Here is a 19,931-nt window from a genome sequence, read left to right as displayed (position 1 = left end):
AAAAGTCATTTCTATATTTCCTCAATATGAATCTCTGGATTTGCCTCTCTTGTATGCATAGAAAAATAGAAATGTGTTATTTTTCAAAACAGGGAGGAAATGAAATCTAATCTTAAAAAGAATCAATTAAAAATATTTAATTTTAAAACCTTCATAAACAGTAAAAAGGGAAATAATAAGTATCACTTTCTAAGCTTGTTACTGTTCAGTGATTAAGTTACTGGTTAATATTATGACTCGCAATATCAATTCTAAAACATCTAATACATATACTTCTAATAATGTGGTCATACTGTATTGTTTTCCCCCAAATAAGATTCCCTACATTTTCAGGAACCCTTTCCACCCTCAAATTTCAGGCCACTGATAAAATGAACTCTTTCTAAACCTTTTCTCTCCCTCTCCTCTCAGATAATTTGGTCACTAAAACACCCAAAATAACGAATTCCAGAGTTAGCCTTGCTTTGTTCCCCAGCCACAAATGATCTCCCTCGACTAGGGTAGCCAGTATTGCAAATACGTATCATTTTCAAAATAGGAATTATACAAAAGAATATGAGAGGCTCAGTACAAATCCATCATCACTGTTAAGAAAAGCGACTCAGCTCACATACCCTGCTGCTGATGGGTCAGCAGAGCAAGTTTCAACTACGAAGGGCAGTGTTATAGAGCTGGGAATATAATTAGATTCTATGGAATAAAGATAAACACTTCTACCTAGCAGTTGAAAGCTTAAAACTAAATAGGCCTTTGAAATCATGAGGTTGGCTGCTCACCAAGGTGACGCCAAGGTAACTATGTGACAGAATCACGGTATTCAGTGAAAGGGAACAGCAGACACATTGAAAGTAATTTCCCTATGGGCAAGGAGTTAGCCGACTTTATGGACTACAGACACTGTTAAAGAAGTAAGTTTAAATCACAGGTGGCTTGATAAAGACTTAATGGTTACTAGGCATTTAAAGCTCTAATGAATCTTGCTTTAGACAAATCTTACAGCTGTATGTTCTCAAGACAAGTGAAGTCATGTGATTTATAGACTTCTACTTCTGTGCAGTCTTGTAGTGAATGTCAAAGCTGTGGTCTCAAATGGCTGCAGTTTGTAGTAAATAGGCAAAATAGGCTAATAAAATCAAGGAAAAGCCAGAAGAAAGCTACAAAACTGAAGATTTAAAAAATATACATGCTGTGTTTGTGTTTGTTTGTGATAAGATTTGAATATATATAGTTTTATTTATAAGTGTTTAGTGTAAAAATCAATGTTAAGCATTAGGAGGCCTGTCATTGTAAAATAATTATAATATGCATCTGGATGACCCATGATGAGTAAAGGCAAATAATAAACATATTTACCTGACACATTAATTACTTTTTTTTGTTAGCATGCCCTTATAGGTTAAGGCTACATTTGCTTATTTTATTTGGTCTCTTCTGATGTAAGTTTCTCCAGGCCAAGCTAGAGGGGTCTCCAGATGAAGAGGCAGTATCCTCAACAGTTGGCCAAGAATAACAAGCTAAACTGTGGGTTAATGAAGAAAGATAAGAACTGGAACTAAGGCATGGATTGAGACCCTATATGGTCAATGAGAGAGTTGTCAGGCAGGGCTTGTGGGTGGAGAGTCAGAAAAGTTAGAAGAGGCAGTGGCACTGTTCCTTGGGGTAGAATGGTTGACATTCTAGTGGACGGAGTCAGAGAATACTGGGTTGACCAAAAAGTTCTTTTGCTTAGTGAATTTTTGTTATTGTTGTTTAGTTGCTAAGTCATGTCCGACTCTTGGGACTTCACAGACTATAGCTCACCAGGCTCCTCTGTCCATGGAATTTCGCATGTAAGAATACTGAAGTGGGTTACCATTTCCTTCTCCAAGGGATCTTCCCAACCCAGAGATCAAACCTGAGTCTCCTGGATTGCAGGCTGATTCTTTACTGCTGAGCCACCAGGGAAGTCCTGATTAGTGAATACTTGGTTCAGTCAAAGTCTTAGTGAAAATGAAAAATGTGTCTTTTATTTTTACTTAAAACCAAACAAACTGTTTGGTCAATCCAATAAATAAATTGGTAAATCATATGCTACAATGAAAACAAACAAACAAAAAAATAGATCCAGATAAGAGCAATCTGTTGCTTTTGCTACAGGAGGATTAGAAGTTAAATGCAATGTTTAACTTTCCAATATTTATGATTCTTGGTAGTAGCAAGATTTCTCTCTAGTCTATGAGAGAGAAGTACTTCTCTGATCTCTTTGTGATAATCTTACATTAATAGGATCAATGAAACAATTTATATGGCCCTGGATTAAAATGTAATCTTTAGAGTTTCTTGGGAGCTACCCACTCCCCAACACTGGAACTGACATAAAGACCACTTGGATCCAGACATTCATTGTATTTTAGCTCCTTTTGAGAAATGGAAGTTGGTAATACATACTATATATATATATTTTAAATATTCTATTAATACATGTGTGTTTGTATGTTTGTGTATGTACATGTATACCACTATATGTATATATAGTTCTGTATATATGTGTGTGTGTGTATGTGTGTGTGTGTGTAGGTAGGAGAGAAGGAAAATAGTAGAAATAAGATTTTATAATCGCTTAAACCTCAGGTTTGTTGGCTTCTTTCTATAACATATGAGGAGATAAAAGGATATTACATTATATTTTCGAGTAATATTGCTCTCAAAAGGATACTCACCTTTCCTCCATCAGCATTATACTCTTTTTCATCTCCTTCCAAGAGTCTGGCTAGTCCAAAATCCGTGATTTTCACATGGTTTGGAGATTTCACTAAGACATTACGGGCTGCCAAGTCCCGATGAACAAGCCGTCTTTCTTCCAGGTACATCATTCCCTGAAAAACACCAAATTTCCCAAAGAAGCAGTTAATGCCTAGGGTTTTCTATTGTCAAAAAAAGGAGTTTCCTAGCTTTCAGGTGTAAGTGCTTGATTTCTCTAAGTGATGTCAAAATTTGATAATATTTCCAAAATTAGGGAAAAGGCAGATGTTAAAAAGCAAACCACAGATAGCGCTTGGCTTTTATTCCCAAAAGACCTATAAAAGCAGCATGGATTACCTGCACATGAGCTAATTGTTAGATCATTCCCCACGCCCCAGGTACTTTATATTCTTTTGCAAACACTTTCATTAGTGAGAATGAATGTGTCCTAATAGACTGGCTAACATGTACTTGGACTGATCCACATATTCTTGTTTTCTTCTCAATATCTTGTTTCATGTCATCTTCCCCCATACACCTACTCCAAACAAATTCAGTTATCCATACTTTTCAAAAGTATTTCATATAAAGGTTTAATGGAGGCAAAATCACCATTATAGATTCTATCAAGACTGAAGAATTATATTATTGCGTGCGTGCTAAGTCGCTTCAGTCATGTCCACTCTCTGTTACACTATGGACTATAACCCACCAGGCTCCTCGGTCCATGAGATTTTCCAGGCAAGAATACTGGAATTGGTTGCCATGCCCTTTTCCAGGGGAATCTTCCTGACTCAGGCATCAAACCCACATCTCTTGTGTCTCCTGCATTGGCAGGTAGGTTCTTTACCACTAGTGCCACTTGGGAAGCCCTTATTCTTATTAAGTATGCAAAAAATGAAATATACCCTAGGGGCATTAAAAGCCTATAATTTAAAAATTGGTTTTGATGACAGTAGTAGTCACTGTGAGAACTCACAAGTGAAAGTACATCATTTATAAAGACATTCAAATTAGCCTTTAATATGTTTTCTTCATAAAACATATATGTAATTAAAAATAAAATGTATTGCTGATTGCCAACAAGAGATATAACTGGATCTTCCCCAAATATACACACACACATATGTATATGTGCATATACACATGTACTGTTTGTTGTTGTTTAGTTGTTAAGTCATGTCTGAGTGTTTTGAGACCCCATGGAGTGTAGCTTGCCAGGCTCCTCTGTCCATGGGATTTCCCAGGCAAGAATACTGGAGCGGGTTGCCAGGGATCTCTCTGACTCAATCGTATCAAACCCACATTGTCTGCATTGGCAGACATGTTCTTTACCACTGAGCCACCATGGACGCCCTTACATATATATATATATATATGTGTATATATATATATTAGATTATGGACAAGTAAAAAATATATATATGTGTGTATATATATATATATATATATATATATGTGTGTGTGACAAGTAAAATATATATATGTGTGTATATATATATATTAGATTATGGACAAGTAAAAAATAATCCAGGAACAATAGTTATTCATTGTATTTCATCAATAGGGAAACTAAGAGTCATGAAACACTAGCCTTAACTAAAAGGTTGAAGTAAAACCAAGGAAATGAACTCAAAGGTCTATATTAGAGGGCTCATCTTTTGTTTGAGTGAGCATATTTTTGTTGAAGAGTAAGGGAAAATTCTATATTTGAGGATTTCAGTGGTAAGAACAAATCAGAAGTATTATAAAAGGGTTGAAGCATACTCTCATGCCAATTGCAAATCAATGCTGCTGGCAGTTAACATTACAACTGCAGGACTTTGAAGGATTAATGGTTTCTGATATCAAAACAAAGCTGTGGTAAACAGACATATAAATCAGAGAGGTCAAAAAATTATGAACCGTATACTCGATGTAGTGGAAAGAGAATATTGCTTCAAACAGCATCATGAGCCGAGCACTATATAAATGCCCATTAAACACAACCAGTGGAGATACTGCCTGATACGGTCCAATCAGTCAGCAGTTGGGTGACATCATATGTATTAGTGTTTTCTGAAATCAACCCACAGCTGGGATTTATGGGAGCTTTGCCCTCTTTCCTAAACAGTGCTTTCTCCTTGATCATGCCAACTTGGAGATTTCCAGAATAAAGTGAACATGAAAACATAAAACCCCTGCATGCTTTAAAGGATTAATAAAAACAGTCATTGCCTTGGAGATAAAGTATGTTTGATAATTTTGTCCCTGTATGAAGTGTTCACAAAAACATTCATCATTTTTTTTTACCATCTTCATAACAGATATGGAAAGCATGTGGCAAGAAGTTGATATTCAGATCCACACACAATGACAGAACACACAGTATATGCCAAGTACTCTGCCAGACACCAGAAAGATAAAAGAGAGTCAGAGAAGGTTTGTGCATTAGAGGATAGAAGCTAATTAATAAAGTAGGCAGATATGGAGTAAAAACTTGAAGAGATCGGTGACGTGTGGAAGGCACCTAGGGAGAGCTGTATTTTGAGGACCATCTGTTGTATAGTCTAGCAAATTTGCATGAGCAGGGAGGCTTTAGAGAGGAGCTATGGGTGTTCATTGGAAGGACTGATGCTGAAGCTGAAACTCCAGTACTTTGGCCACCTCATGTGAAGAGTTGACCCATTGGAAAAGACCCTGATGCTGGGAGGGATTGGGGGTAGGAGGAGAAGGGGACGGTAGAGGATGAGATGGTTGGATGGCATCACCGACCTGATGGACATGAGTTTGAGTAAACTCCGGGAGTTGGTGATGGACAGGGAGGCCTGGCGTGCTGCGATTCATGGGGTCGCAAAGAGTCGGACACGACTGAGCGACTGAACTGATTGACTGACTGATGGCCTAAGTAAAGCTTTAAGGATGGTTGTCCACCAGTTGGACAAGGTAGGGGGGAAATTTCAGTAAGAACAAGCACAGGATCATCAATAGCGTGTCATGCTTGGACAAAGTTACATAACTTTGTATTTGTGAAGTATTATGCATATGGTGGGTGATGAGACTAAAAATAGAAGAGGCTAGATCCAAGAAGGACCCTTTATAAATCATGATAGAGAATTTGACCTTTGCATTTTATGCAGCATTCAATGTGGTGATGCCCTCTATTTTTTTTTTAAGAGGAGAGTGACACAATTATCATTGGAGCCTATAAAACACCTCATGGTGCCAGGATACAGGATGGATTACACACAAATATAGCTCAAGTCAGGAGTCACTGCCGCATTACAGGAGAAAAGTGATGAGAGTGTCAAATAAAGGTTGTAAATTGACCATCCATGAGTTACACCCATTTCTGTATGCTGACACTGAATGAGTTTCATATATCCTCTTTAGTTGGTTCCTGGCTATATGCTCTTTAAGGGCATTTGGTCCCCAGTTTGCCAGGATCCTACCACTCACTATCATTTTCAGGAATTCTGTCTTTCTTTGTTTATGATAGTCACCAGCTCCTATATGCATGACTGTCTGAATCTTCAACTAAACTAGGCCAGCAGGAACTAGAGAGAGAACAATTTCAGGGTACACTGATAAAATAACCATCCTTGACCGTACAATGATGAAGAGAGTAAACTGAGAATAAGCCTGTGCTTTTGACTTTTGTAATTTAGGTGGATAATGATTCCTTTAACTAGATGGTATCCTAATGTAAATATATGTAAGAAATATATATTCTACCAGTAGGGAACTAATATTCAACAAGAAACTTAAGACTCTAATGACACATTGACTATATAAGGAAAGCCTCAAAATTCCAAAAGATCTTTGACATCCTATACACAAAGCCTCAGCAGGTGACAGACTATCCTGAACCTCAATACAATTTGTCTGTAAAAAAAACTATTTTCTTCAAAATAATGAGAACTAAACTCAGGAAACCAGATAATAATCTCTACGGTTTCTCCTAGCTATCTGACCATGATTATAAGAGATAAAAACAGAAGCATCTGTCTCATTATCAAATCTTCAAAATCTTCAAAATTTGAATTGTTTGAATTGTTGCTTTGTAACTATGAAACATCATCATACAAATATACACTTTCAACTTATTAATCATGACTGCCATCTTAGTTCTAATTTCAGGCTCTGAATAACAGTGTTGAAATCTGTGGACTTTTCACAATAGGTTTCTTCATATCACAGTCTTTGGAACAAGATTTTCTTACCAAATCTCATTAGAATCACATTCTCTTCTAGGTTCCTTCAAAATAAAATCACTCCTTAAACCAGAGCATGATGCAATTAAGTGGGCAGACAGTTATTAGAAATATCATTAACAAAAATAAACTGAAGTCTCTTGAAGTTTGAAGATAATAGAGGGATATTGCTTTGAACTGCAAGGAGATCCAACCAGTCCATTCTAAAGGAAATCAGTCTTGAATATTCATTGGAAGGACAGATGTTGAAGCTGAAACTCCGATATTTTGGCCACCTGATGTGAAGAGCTGACTCATTTGAAAAGACCCTGATGAAAGATTGAAGGTGGGAGGAGAAGGGGACGACAGAAGATGAGGTGGTTGGATGGCATCACCGACTCAATTGCCATGAGTGTGAGTAAACTCCGGAAGTTGGTGATGGACAGGGAGGCCTGGCATGCTGCATCCATGGGGTCACAAAGAGTCGGACATGACTGAGCGACCGAACTGAACTGAATTGCTTTGGTTGAAAAGGAACCTCTTACTCTGCCCTGTAGAAACTCCCATGTCCTTGCCCTGCCAGCTCAGTTGGACTATATAATGGGAATACTAACACTGACAACAGCCTCAGCTAATGTTGACTGAATTCTTAGAACATGGCAGGCATTAAACTAAACATGTCTACATTGGTAGGTTAACTTCTCTAGTGGCTCAGCGGTAAAGAATCTGCCTGCAGTGCAGGAGACACATGCAGGAGATGAAGGTTCGATCCCTGGGTTGGGAAGATCACCTGGAGAAGAAAACAGCTATCCACTCCAGTATTCTTGCCTGGGAGATCCCCTGAACAGAGGAGCCTGGTGGACTACAGTCTATGGCATCACAAAAGAGTTGGACACAGTTTAGCACCTAAACAACATGAGGCATACTACTTTTACCCTATTCTAAATATGAGAAAACCCTGATAAGAGAGGTCAAGTTACTTGCTCCAAGTCATCTATTTAATGAATGGTAGAACTGGGATTTGGTCCCTTGGTGTGGGACTCAAAGTCTGCACATTTAAGCCTACCTCCTCTCTTGATGAATCACTGGGTAGCATGAGCATACAGAAATTAATGTACATAGTGATGTCATATAGTTTTAAAAGATCCTAGCACTTCTACAGAAAAAAATATATCATCAAATGTTTCTGTGAATTTTAGTGCATAATGGTGATTGACATGTTTGCTTTTATATTTAAAACTCTGCTAAATTGTAGAATTTCTTATAATTTAGCAAGAAGTTAAATTGTGTAAATTGGAAACTCAATTCTTGTTATGGTCACAGGGTATGTAGGATGGCTTTTAGCATAAATTCTGGAGTTGATTGCTTGGCTAGAATCCAGAGCTCTGCCGTATTCTAGCTATGTGACTAATGAGTTGATTAACCTCTCTGTTGCTCAGCTTCTTCCTCTCTAAAACAGCCACAATAGCACCTATCACAAAGGTTGTTGTGATGATCAAATAGTAAGTAAAGTACTTAAGTTACTACTTAAGTAGTAGTAGTAAGTGTAGAACAATGTTCCACTGATAGTTATCAACAGTTCCAGTGCATAAGAATCACTTACCCTCATTAACTTGAATTGCCCATTGTAGAAAATCTGCGAGCTTCAACTAATATATCACAGTGGGTGTTCAATAAATGTTTGCAAATGCTGATACATATACCCATAACTGCCCATCATGAATACTACGTGGCTAAAAGTTTCAGAATAATTACTGTTCAAAATATTATTTTAATAACAGTTCACCTGAGGGTGCTGTCATATAAGGAAAAGGAAAAATTAAAGAATCTAATAAAAGATCTGGTGCTTTCCATAAATATATCACAGATTCAGGAATTTAGTGAAGATAAAAGTTATAAACAGAATAAGTAAAAAACTTTTCAATGCTTCAGGATGTTTTCCTTGAGTGAATAAAAGAGCAAATTTTCTGTACCAAAGTATTTGCCTTTTATCACTCAGCACTTAGGGATATTTTGGGTAGAGGTGTTTTAGGGGTGGGCTTTCCAGGTGGCTCCAGTGATAAATAACCTCCCTGCCAATGCAAGAGACATAAGAGACACTGGTTCAATCCCTGGGAAGATCCCCTGAAGGAGGAAATGGCAACCCATTCCAGTATTCTTGCCTGGAGAATCTCATGGACAGAACTGCCTGGCAGGCTACAGTCCATAGAGTCAGACACAACTGAAGCGACTTAGCATGTACCTTTTAGGGGCATTTTTTTCGACTCCTTGATCCAAGTGCTGCAGTTCTGATTTTACTCAAACTACTCAGAATTTACTATCACTCAAACCATTCAGAACTTCACCATTTTCATACGTGCTCTGAATGCTGTAATGCGTTTTCAAAGACTGCTTACTTATTTTCTATTTTGCTCCTACCTCTTAAAATATGTGTCAGTAAACACAAGCTCACTAAGGAAAGTCAAATTTTACTTTTGACTTTCAGGAATGCACTTTAATACAAAATCCAAGGATATTTTCATTACAACTGAATTTAAAGTTTTAATCTCAGGTTAGAACTGACTCATATAAACTACTCTATGGAAAAAAATCAGTGACTGACAATTTAAAAGTATTGGCATTAATGAACACCTAGCAATGACCTTTTCAATCTTATGACATCTGACTCACAGCTGGCTAGCAAAAATACATCATTATTATGCTTTAATCCAATGTTAAAATGTATTCTTCCCAGCTGCAGGAAGCTAACGGAAGTCAAGAGAAATCAGACTATTTCTGACAATAAATATTTGCTTCCCACATATAGGCCAGGCGACAATTTCATCAAACACATGTGTGGAGCTAAAAATTTTAAGCTGTAGTCAGCTCTCACAGGCATTAATCTCTGGAGTTAGCAAGAGTACATTTTTTTCTGATTTCATTATATTAACCTGAAGCTTTCTTATTAACAGGGAGTGTCAAGAAAGCTATCTTCAAATAAGAACTGCTCCTCGTTTCCACCATTCCTTCTGAAAGCAATTCTATCCCTGAGAGAAAAAAAGAAAAATCTAACTCTAATGCTCTCTACTGTTAGGGCAAAGGATATGAGCATGTTCAAGGGAAGAAAAATACTTTTCTGGATGAAGTGACTGACTTTATCCACATAGCGCATGGAGTGAAAGTAAGGCGGCTCTGTAACTCAATCAACTAAGTCTCCTTCAACCAGCCAAAGCTGGTCCATGGCACAGTAGAAAGAGCACAGAACTGAGTGTTGCAAGAAAGAAGTTCCAGTCTGCTCACAAGGTTTATGGCCACAGGGACTCAATTCACCTCTTCTATAAAAGTGACAAATTGGCCTAAATGATCTCTGAGGTGTCCTCTAGCTTTAAATTTTTATTCCATGATAGATGGGACTGTAAAATACATCCATCTAAAATATTAAATGGTGGCCAATAATAGACACAGAGAACAATGAAGGAAGGGGAAGAGTAGCTGTTTCACTTCAAATGTTTAGTGAGAACCATGAGCACATTTTAGTAAAAACCAGCTTCGTGCAACCTAATGTTTAAACCTGGCTACTGACTATCTGTGTGACCTTGGTCAATTTATTTGTGTTTCTTTTTTTTTTTCACTAAATGGGGATAATAATAATATCTACCCCTGAGGATTGTCTTGAAGATCCAATGCCTTAATATTTGTAAAGCACCTAGAACATTCAATATCCTACAATACTATGTGTTAAATAAATAATCTCAAATTCATCCTTATTATGAAAGATACAATTCAACCACTATAACAGAAAGAAAAGGCAGCCAGTTAAAATACCTACTGGTTACTCAGCACTGTTGGGTAAGGCAACTTCTGTTTTTCATTCTATGTGCCCCTGAATGTTCTACCTACTATTCTGCTCAGAGGAAGAAAATCAGATTCACATGGTTGTCCCAGATTGACTTGGCACTGATACTCAAGTTTAATTTTCATGTTTTTCATCTGCACCTATGATCTTCACAAGACTTGGTCAGGTTGCAGTTCTTAAGATGATTTTGAAATATTGAGGACAACTGAATTTCTGTCATTTTAGTAGTGTGTGATGAAAACATTATTTGTTGCTATTTGAAATACAGTTATCAAATTTGGTTCCAATAATATGTTTGTACGTGTGTGTGTGTGTGTGTGTGTGTGTGTGTACACATACATGCATGTAGTAGATGCTATGGTGTGGCACCCAGAAACCTCTTCATGCTCAAGTTCTCATAACCTTAGCCTCTGGGGGTATTGACTGCTGATGGTTTTCATCTCAGCTGCCTTTGTTTTGGGGTAGTGACCCCACAACCCAACTATAAGGATGCTGCTTTGCCAGGGGTTTCACCCTCTCACAGGAGGCAGACCATAAGCAGTAATTTGCTGATGTTGAGTTACAAAGGCCATACCTCCTCTTGACAACTATGAAGTGCTATTCCTGAACACCTCACGGGATCAAATTATTCCTTTGTTGCAGTTTTATCATAGTTGAACTTTTCCTTCTACCTCATGTTGATTTTTCACTGTCTGATAGATATTGTTCTTGAGAATACTTATGCAAACTCCTTACATGAAAACTTTTCTCAGAGATTGTGTTCTAGGAGCCAACCTAAGGCAATGTGTGTGACTGTTTTTCCTTTATGAATGCAAGTACTCAGAATTTTAAGCTACCCAAACTCCATAATTCATGCACACTATTGTTATTGTTTCCCTCTATCCTCTATCTCAATCCCATTTCTTAGTCATCATAAATACCCATAATGATGTTTTTAATACATACCCTTTCAATCGATATATGCTTAAACTGTCTTATTCGTATTTTCTAACAAGTGTTTTGTGTAATTTCTAATATATAAATAGTATCATATATTAAAAAGGATCATGTTTTACTTTAGATTCAAACATGCTGCTCTACATAATCTAGTTCTCATAGTCGCACTAAATTATACATATGAACTCACAAACATAAACACACATATAGCATTGTTACTGTCTATTCCTGGATACCAAACTTATTTTTGATATTTTTGACTGAATAAGACTGAATTGAAATAAGACTGAATTGAACATTAATACTATTTGTAAAATGCTATAAATTTGCTTAACAACATAAATTATCTTCTCTTCAGTACTAATTTAAATGCAGAAGAATCTAGACAAACAATAATATAATAGTCACTGTGGAAGATACAACATGGAAAGATTTCTTGTTGATTGAGAACACTGAAATCATATGGGAAGGACAAAATATAAGTGGATATATTACCATTATAAATGTTTGTATCTATGAAATAATTAACATTTACATACACACTCAATGCCAGGGGACTGTTTTAGGTGCATATGTACAGGAATGCACAAGAACTCAATGAGACCTGTGTTACTATTATTTCCATTTTAAGATAGGGAAGTTGATCCACAATACTTTCCCAAGAGTGTATGGCAAAGCCTAGAAGAACCAAGATTTGACTGCAAGCACTCCAAAGGAAACAATCTTAATCATCACACTCTGTGACCATGTATGTTAATAAACTATATAAAACCGTACATAAAACCAACAAAAGACAGTATATACAACTGAATGGTTGTTAGATAGACAATAAGTGCTCTAATTCAATAAAGAGAAAACTGTGTACATAATACTCATTTAAAACTTATAAACAAACTTTAGTTTTTCTGGATTTCCTAGGAGAGTACTTCTGGAGGCACTTCATAAACCAACGTTTGTGAATTCAACTATGTACTTTCAAAAATTTGAAGATTTCTTGGCATTTGCCTGGTATTCTATATATATTTGTGGTTGGATTAAATAAACAATAAGACCAAAATTTTGAAAGACTGTCAAAGCAGTAGCTTTTTCTTTGCAATGTAAGTAGAACAAATATAAAAATCTGTGATATTTAAGATAAGATGGGGCAAAAACAAACCCTGCAACAATTAGGCCAAATCCCAGAGAGTAATATAGGGCCTTCCTGATAGCTCAGTTTGTCAAGAATCAGCCTGCAATGCAGGAGACCCCAGTCTGATTCCTGGGTTGGGAAGATCTGCTGGAGAAGGGATAGACTACCCACTCCAGTATTCTTGGGCTTCCCTTGTGACTCAGCTGGTGAAGACTCAGCCTGTACTGTGGGAGATCTGGGTTTGATCCCTGGGTTGGGAAGATCCCCTGGACAAGGGAAAGGCTACCCACTTCAGTATTCTGACCTAGAGAATTCCATGGACTGTTTAGTCCATGGGGTTGCAAAGAGTTGAACACAACTAGTGACTTTCACTTCACTTCACTTCCAGCTAGTAATATTTGAACACCAAGGAAAGTGGATGACGACACTATTTAAAGATTTCTGAGGTTGACAGGGGTAACAGAATTTTTTCTTCATTTCCTACAATTTCTTAAAATATTTCTTCAGAAATTTTATTCATCACTTTTCCCAAGATTTTGAAAATTTCCATTGGAAAAATTTGCAGAACAGTCTCCTTGAGACTAAAAAAATTCTCTTAAAGAAACAAAGGAAAAAAAAAAAGAAACAAAGAAATGAAAACAATAAAATAAACAAAAAAGTATGTTAAAAAGCATGTGTGAGAAGCCACTGCTTTCCTACTAAATAAATTACAAGTAAAAAAACTCATCTCTCTGAATCAAGAGAATACTAACCATGCTATGGTTCCTCCCTCTGACTGACCTTTTGTCAATATGATTACAAATGAGAGGAGTGAATCTTATAGTGTCCACATTCTCTCAGAGAGGTAAACCTAAAATGGATTACTTCTGCTCCTTAGGCAAGTGATCAATAAAGCTGTGGATTGCAATGAGAACGGAAATGTCTGTGGGTTGTAGTAGTTATCCTCTGTGTCTCTTTAGAAATTAATTAAAAATCAATGAAGTGTGCAGCCTATTAATACAGCAACCTCTAGATCAACAGATAGAAACTGAGCCTTTCTCTCAGCATACATATTGTGCAAATACTCTCAAACACTATAAGGAGTTGGCTGGATGTCTGACGCCTTAGTGATCGTTGAACAGAAACAGATCGTTCCTAATATTCTCTACTTTCACAGAGTCACAGGCGACTGGTTGGAAGCCATCAAGTTCAATGTGTGGGGATATGTATGCTATAGTTTCCTTCTTAAGACAAGTATATCAATTTTTATGAGTTATCCTTATTACAAAGAGACTTTGGCTGCAATATAAAACTAAAGACTTACTATAACTTTTATTTTGTAATTTATTTACATATGAGTCTAGGCAGTTGATTTATAACTACTGAATATTTTTAAATAAGCATTTTCCTATGAAAAAAATGTAAAATTCCTAGACACTAAAATTCCTCATATGATTTAAGCTAATTTAGGGTCTACATGTAATACATGTCATTCAATCCAGTTCTTCCTCTGTTCTATTTGGATACCAATGGACCTGGTCCATCTATGCAAATGCTTACCCAGCACATGTAAAATTTGAAATGGTGATCCTAAAACACCCCCTTCTGCAAGTCATCCAGCTACTTCCCAATGCTTGCTCTGACTGCTTTCCTCTTGCTTAGGGTCCTTCCTCCTCAAAATCTTCAGAAGGATATGAACTATAGCTTCCAATTTTCATCTCAATCCCTTGCATTTAATTTGGAAGCCCATTTGACATATTTCCTTGTTTGAACCTTTATACTCTCCCTCTGCCAGAATGCTAGGACTTTATCTCTAGTCTCTGAGTAAGGGTATAGGGGAAAGAAACATCTGCTTTATACCTTGGCTCATTTCCTATCCTGACATTACTGTAGAAGGAGCAGATATCATCACAAAACTATAACATGAGGATGGTTTTGCTCTATTTAAACTGATAAGCAGTTATCTTCTGAGTTTCTGCCATATTAATAGATTTGAGGCTACATATGGGTCATCGGGCTTTCCCTGTGGTTCAGAGGGTAAAGACTCCACTTACAATGCAGGAGACACAGGAGACATGGGTTTGATCCCTGGGTTGGGAAGATCACCTGGAGGAGGAAATGACAACTCACTCCAGTATTCTTGCCTGAAAAGCCCTTGAACAGAGGAGACTGATGGGCTACTGTCTATGGGGTTACAAAGAGCCAGAAGCTCATGATATCACATTAATGACACAAATTTCACTGTTTCTAGGCCCAATCTACTTGCAGAGCACCTGTTGCTACTTGCCCCTTTGAAGCCTTTTCCGGGTACTTCTGAGCTCCCCAAGGGAGACTCCCAGAAGTTCATAAATATTTTCTTGGTTCTTTTTCCCAGGGCTTTTCAATGATATCTGCAGTCATTAAACCTTAAGCTGGGATTTCTGGGGAAATGCTATCTTTGTGCAGGCTGTGACCTCTTGTTGCTTCAAAAGCTATATCTTACGATAATTCCAAACAGTGAGTGATGCTCTTCTGTCCTCTCTTCCTCACCATATCAGAGCATGGCTAGCTTCCACAAAGCCTTGGCAAAGTGTGCTAACTGCTTCTGAACTCTGTGCCATATTTTGCCCCCAGTACTATCAATAGCTATTGTTGAGACTCTAGTCTCAAAGACCCCTTCAGAACCTCTTCAGTAGCCTCAGCTCCTTACTCCTTAAAAACTCAGAGTTAGTCCAAGAGATAGTCATGAAAGAACATGCCACTTATATTTTATTAGACTGCAACTTCTATGCTAAGCTTTAGAAATACTACACAACATCTTATACAATGTTATCAATTTCAGGTGAAAGGTAGAAGAAAACCTCAAAAACATGATTCCCAAATGAGCACTCATCTACTGACATGATTAGTTTATAAAACTATTTTTTTTAAGATGATTAAGCACCAAAGAGAGAAATGGAAATAAAAAGCTACATTTTGGCTTGTTCAAAATCTAAAAGCTAAAGATTTAATATGACTGCCTTTCATTCTTTTGCTGCAAACCCTTAAGGACTATGAACTCTTGGAGCTGTGAATGGTGTACTCCTGCTGAGATGACATAACTCAATTTGACTCTCCTCCCATTTACCAATTTCATCACATTTTAGACAGTCAGTAAATAGTAGTCGACTGATTGATTACCTTTTCTCTCTACTCCATCTATTCATCCATGCTCTTTCTATTGCCACTGAATCACCAGATTAGGAGAAAAGGAACTCAAAGCAATAATAAACATACTCACATACATATCATTTTACAATAACAACCAAAGAAAGACAAAAAGGATAATAAATGTTTAATATTATTAGAAGTAAATTTGTATTGTTTATAATGATTTTTATTATAATGCCCCTTTGTTTTCTTTTTTTATTTGTTAATTGTAGAATAATTGCTTTTTGCTTTCTTTTTAAAATTTTAGATGTTAAATTATCTGCAGATTTTCAACCTTACTTACATGTGTAGCAAACTGCTTAGTAATCTCTTTACTTCCAGGAACCTTGGGGGTTTTGCACTAAATGCTATCTGCTCTTCCAAAAGGGCAGGAAAATCAGAGTGCTGCCCATGCCCATTGCCAAAATGAAATTTGAAAATTGCTATCTTTATTTGTGCTTTTATCTAGTTCACAGAGTTATGCAGTTAATATCTCACATAGAAGAAAGTTGAATATACATATCACACAAACTATGTTCTCAAGGATTATCTGCAGCTCATTCCTGTTCATCTTTGACAATTAGAAAGTGAAATGTAATGATGAGTGTTAGCTCTAGAACAATACTTTCTAGGCTTCAGTATTAGCTCAAACACTGAGTAAATGCACCTCTGTGACCTTAACCATATTAGTGAGGTTCTCAGTTTGCCAGTCTCTTCGTCATTGAATGGGGATACTAATAGTTTTTTTCTCACAAAGCTGTTATGAGAATTAAATGTTAGTCCTTGTAAAACTCCTAGAAAAGCACGTGGTCAATGGGAAACACTCAACATTGTTGGTTATTGTTAATGACCCCTTTGTCTAGCACCTGACATTATAGATGATTCTTATTTTTCAACGTTTCAGCTTTCAAACAACTTGCAATGTTTTCAGACATTTTTAAGCAAACTTTTATACTTAGAATCCCAAAGATCATCGATCACTACACAGCCACATGTTCTGACACTGTTCTTTCATAGAACAGTTTTAATTTCAGCAAAATTATATTTTCTGCTTGATATGAGAGATATACTTAGGCACAACAGAAAATGTAAAGGAAGTTCTCTGAAAGTACAGAAAAGGGGAATGTAACACTTTTGTGTTGATTCAGAAAAGGTGAAATTTAAGGTTGAGATTGAATGAAACATAGATATTTAAAATGTTGGCTTTACTACAGTAAGAGCATTCTAGATGTGATAAAAAGCATGCAGGAAAAAACAAAACAAAACAAAACCAGAGTCCTAATAGGCAATAATATGTTTGGAAAAAAATTCGAGAAGGTCTATGAGGATGGGACATAAGTTGATGAGGGCTAGAAGTGTCACAAAGTGTTAGTTGCTTAGCTGTGACATATTTTTGCAACTCCATGGATTGGAGCTTGCCAGGCTCCTCTGCCCATGGAATTCTCCAGGCAAGAATACCAGAGTGGGTAGCCATTTCCTTCTCTAGGAAGTGTCACAAATAAGTGTTTAACTTGTTACTACCTAATAAGACATGAAAGGGGTCACTGAAAATTTGATGAACAAATACATGATTAGATTTAGCAATTGTGTGAAGAATCAGTTCAGTTCAGTTCAGTTACTCAGTCGTGTCTGACTCTTTGTGACCCCATGAATCAAAACACACCAGGCCTCCCTGTCCATCACCAGCTCCTGGAGTGTACTCAAACTCATGTCCATTGAGTCAGTGATGCCATCCAACCATCTCATCCTCTGTCATCCCCTTCTCCTCCTGCCTCCAATCCCTCCCAGCATCAGGGTCTTTTCCAATGAGTCAACTCTTCGCATGAGGTGGCCAAAGTATTGGAGTTTCAGCTTCAGCATCAGTCCTTCCAATGAACACCCAGGACTGATCTCCTTTAGGATAGACTGGTTGGATCTCCTTGCAGTCCAAGGGACTCTCAAGAGTCTTCTCCAACACCACAGTTCAAAAGCATCAATACTTTGGCACTCAGCTTTCTTCACAGTCCAACTCTCACATCCATACATGACCACTGGAAAAACCATAGCCTTGACTAGATGGACCTTTGTTGGCAAAGTAATGTCTCTGCTTTTTAATATGCTATCTAGGTTGGTCATAACTTTCCTTCCAAGGAGTAAGCGTCTTTTAATTTCATGGCTGCAATCACCATCTGTAGTGATTTCGGAGGACAAAAAAATAAAGTCTGACACTGTCTCCCCATCTATTTCCCATGAAGTGATAGACAAAGGCAAAAGAGATTAGAAAGAATCAAAAAGATTGATTAGGATATTTGGGTTGGCTAAAAAATTCATTTGGATTTTTCCAGAGCATCTTACAGGAAAACCCCAATGAATGAACTTTTTGGCCAACCCAATATAATACTAGCACAGATAGTGTTTTTGTTTTTCTAATTTTTTTGTTGTACAGTACATGGGGCCTTAGTCCTCTGAGCAGGGATCAAACCCATGCCCCCTGCATTAGAAGCACAGAATCTTAACTATTGGACCATCGCGGAAGTCCTCTTGGTTTAGCATTTGACTAAGGTAGTAACTTGGAAAATTAATCCTGGTTAAGGGCAGCAGATGAAGATGGAAGCTCATCAGTGATAGTAATCTTATAAGAGAGTGAGAGGATGCAAATTTTTCCAGGTAATACTCAGCGGAAAATATGATTGTTAAGTGAATGGGTAACAGAAAAGGAAACCAACAGGGACAGAGTGGTACTGTGGATATGGGGAGGAAATGAGAGGATTTCAGGAAGGTGAAATTAATCAGTGTTAGGTGCAATAGAGAGATCAAAAAAGATAACTGAATGGGGAATCTTGAGTTTGTAAATGGGAATGTTGGTGTAGTAGTCCTCTCAGGCTACCACAAAAATACCATTCTGTCCATGATCCCTAAAGTTCATGTTCTGACTATGTAACATGTATATTTCATTTGCAGTGTTCCCCTTAACTTGTTCCAGCATCAACTCTAAAGTCTAAAGTTTCATCTAAATACCATTTAGATTTGAGGTATGAATCAGCTCCTCTCCATCTGCTAACCTGTTAAACCAGACAAGCTATGTGCTATCGAAATACAATGGAAAGTAGGCATAGGATAGATATTCCCATTCCAAAAGGGGGAAGTAGGAAAGAAGGAAAGGGTGATGTGTCTCAAGCACATCCAAAACAAAGTTGAATGAATTCCATCACATCTTAAGGCCCAGGAATAGTCATCTTTGGTTTAATGCTCTGCCTTCAGAGCAAGGACCAATGGGGTTGTAGTCCCGCCTCTGCACAAAAGCTGGGCAGGGGTCCCATTCCATCCTCCATAGCTCCAGAGAGTAGTCCTAGCTCATGGCTCTGGGTGGAGGCCATCGAGCCTGTGTAAACCAAGGCACTGGCTCCATTCATTTCTAAATTACCTTTTATTAAAAGACATTTCCCCCTTCTTTTAAAGAATAGTGGGCATTCACAGCCAAATAGCTCCAATTTTCTTGAGGAGCTACTGAAGGAATTTAACAGCCTTCTTTCATTTTTTCCTGTCTTGACTCCCTTCAGTTCAAACTGGTGGTGTTTCTGCTTATATGATCTCATAAACTTGTTGTTGATTGATATGCCAGCCATATCCTTGGTGTTCTCTTTAGAATGTGCTTCCTAATTTTTTTCAATATGGATAGGCTGATAATTTTTTAAACCTTTAAGTTTTGGTTCCTTTTCACTTAACAAATCCTCTTCAATTCATTTCTCTTGTTTTGCATCTTATTATAAGCAGTCAGGTGGAACCAAGCCCCTCCTTCAAGACATTGCTTAGAAATCTTCTGGGTTAAATATCCAATTTTACTGCTCACAGGTTCTAACTTCCACAAAACACTAGAACACAAACATAGTTCTGCCAAGTTCTTTTCCACTTTACAAAAAGTATGGCCTTCCTTCCAGTTTTCAATTATATGCTCCTCATTTCCATCTGAGACCTCACCAGAATCACCCTTAATGTTCATATTTCCAGCATG

General features: G+C 37.3%; 1 protein-coding gene across 1 annotated transcript in view; it reads right to left on the bottom strand.

Moving 5' to 3' along the window:
- The window catches only part of ERBB4 (erb-b2 receptor tyrosine kinase 4), a 1,235,763-nt gene that overhangs the window by 42,629 nt on the left and 1,173,203 nt on the right, over positions 1-19,931 (bottom strand). The window contains exon 21 of the mRNA XM_061147924.1: positions 2,700-2,855. Within this exon, the coding sequence (XP_061003907.1) occupies positions 2,700-2,855 (156 nt within the window). The remainder of the gene's footprint in view (positions 1-2,699; positions 2,856-19,931) is intronic.

This window comes from Dama dama, chromosome 8, assembly GCF_033118175.1.
Source record: "Dama dama isolate Ldn47 chromosome 8, ASM3311817v1, whole genome shotgun sequence".
NCBI lineage: Eukaryota > Metazoa > Chordata > Mammalia > Artiodactyla > Cervidae > Dama > Dama dama.
The sequence above is the reverse complement of the archived record's forward strand: the minus strand, read 5'-3'. Positions and strand labels throughout refer to the sequence as shown.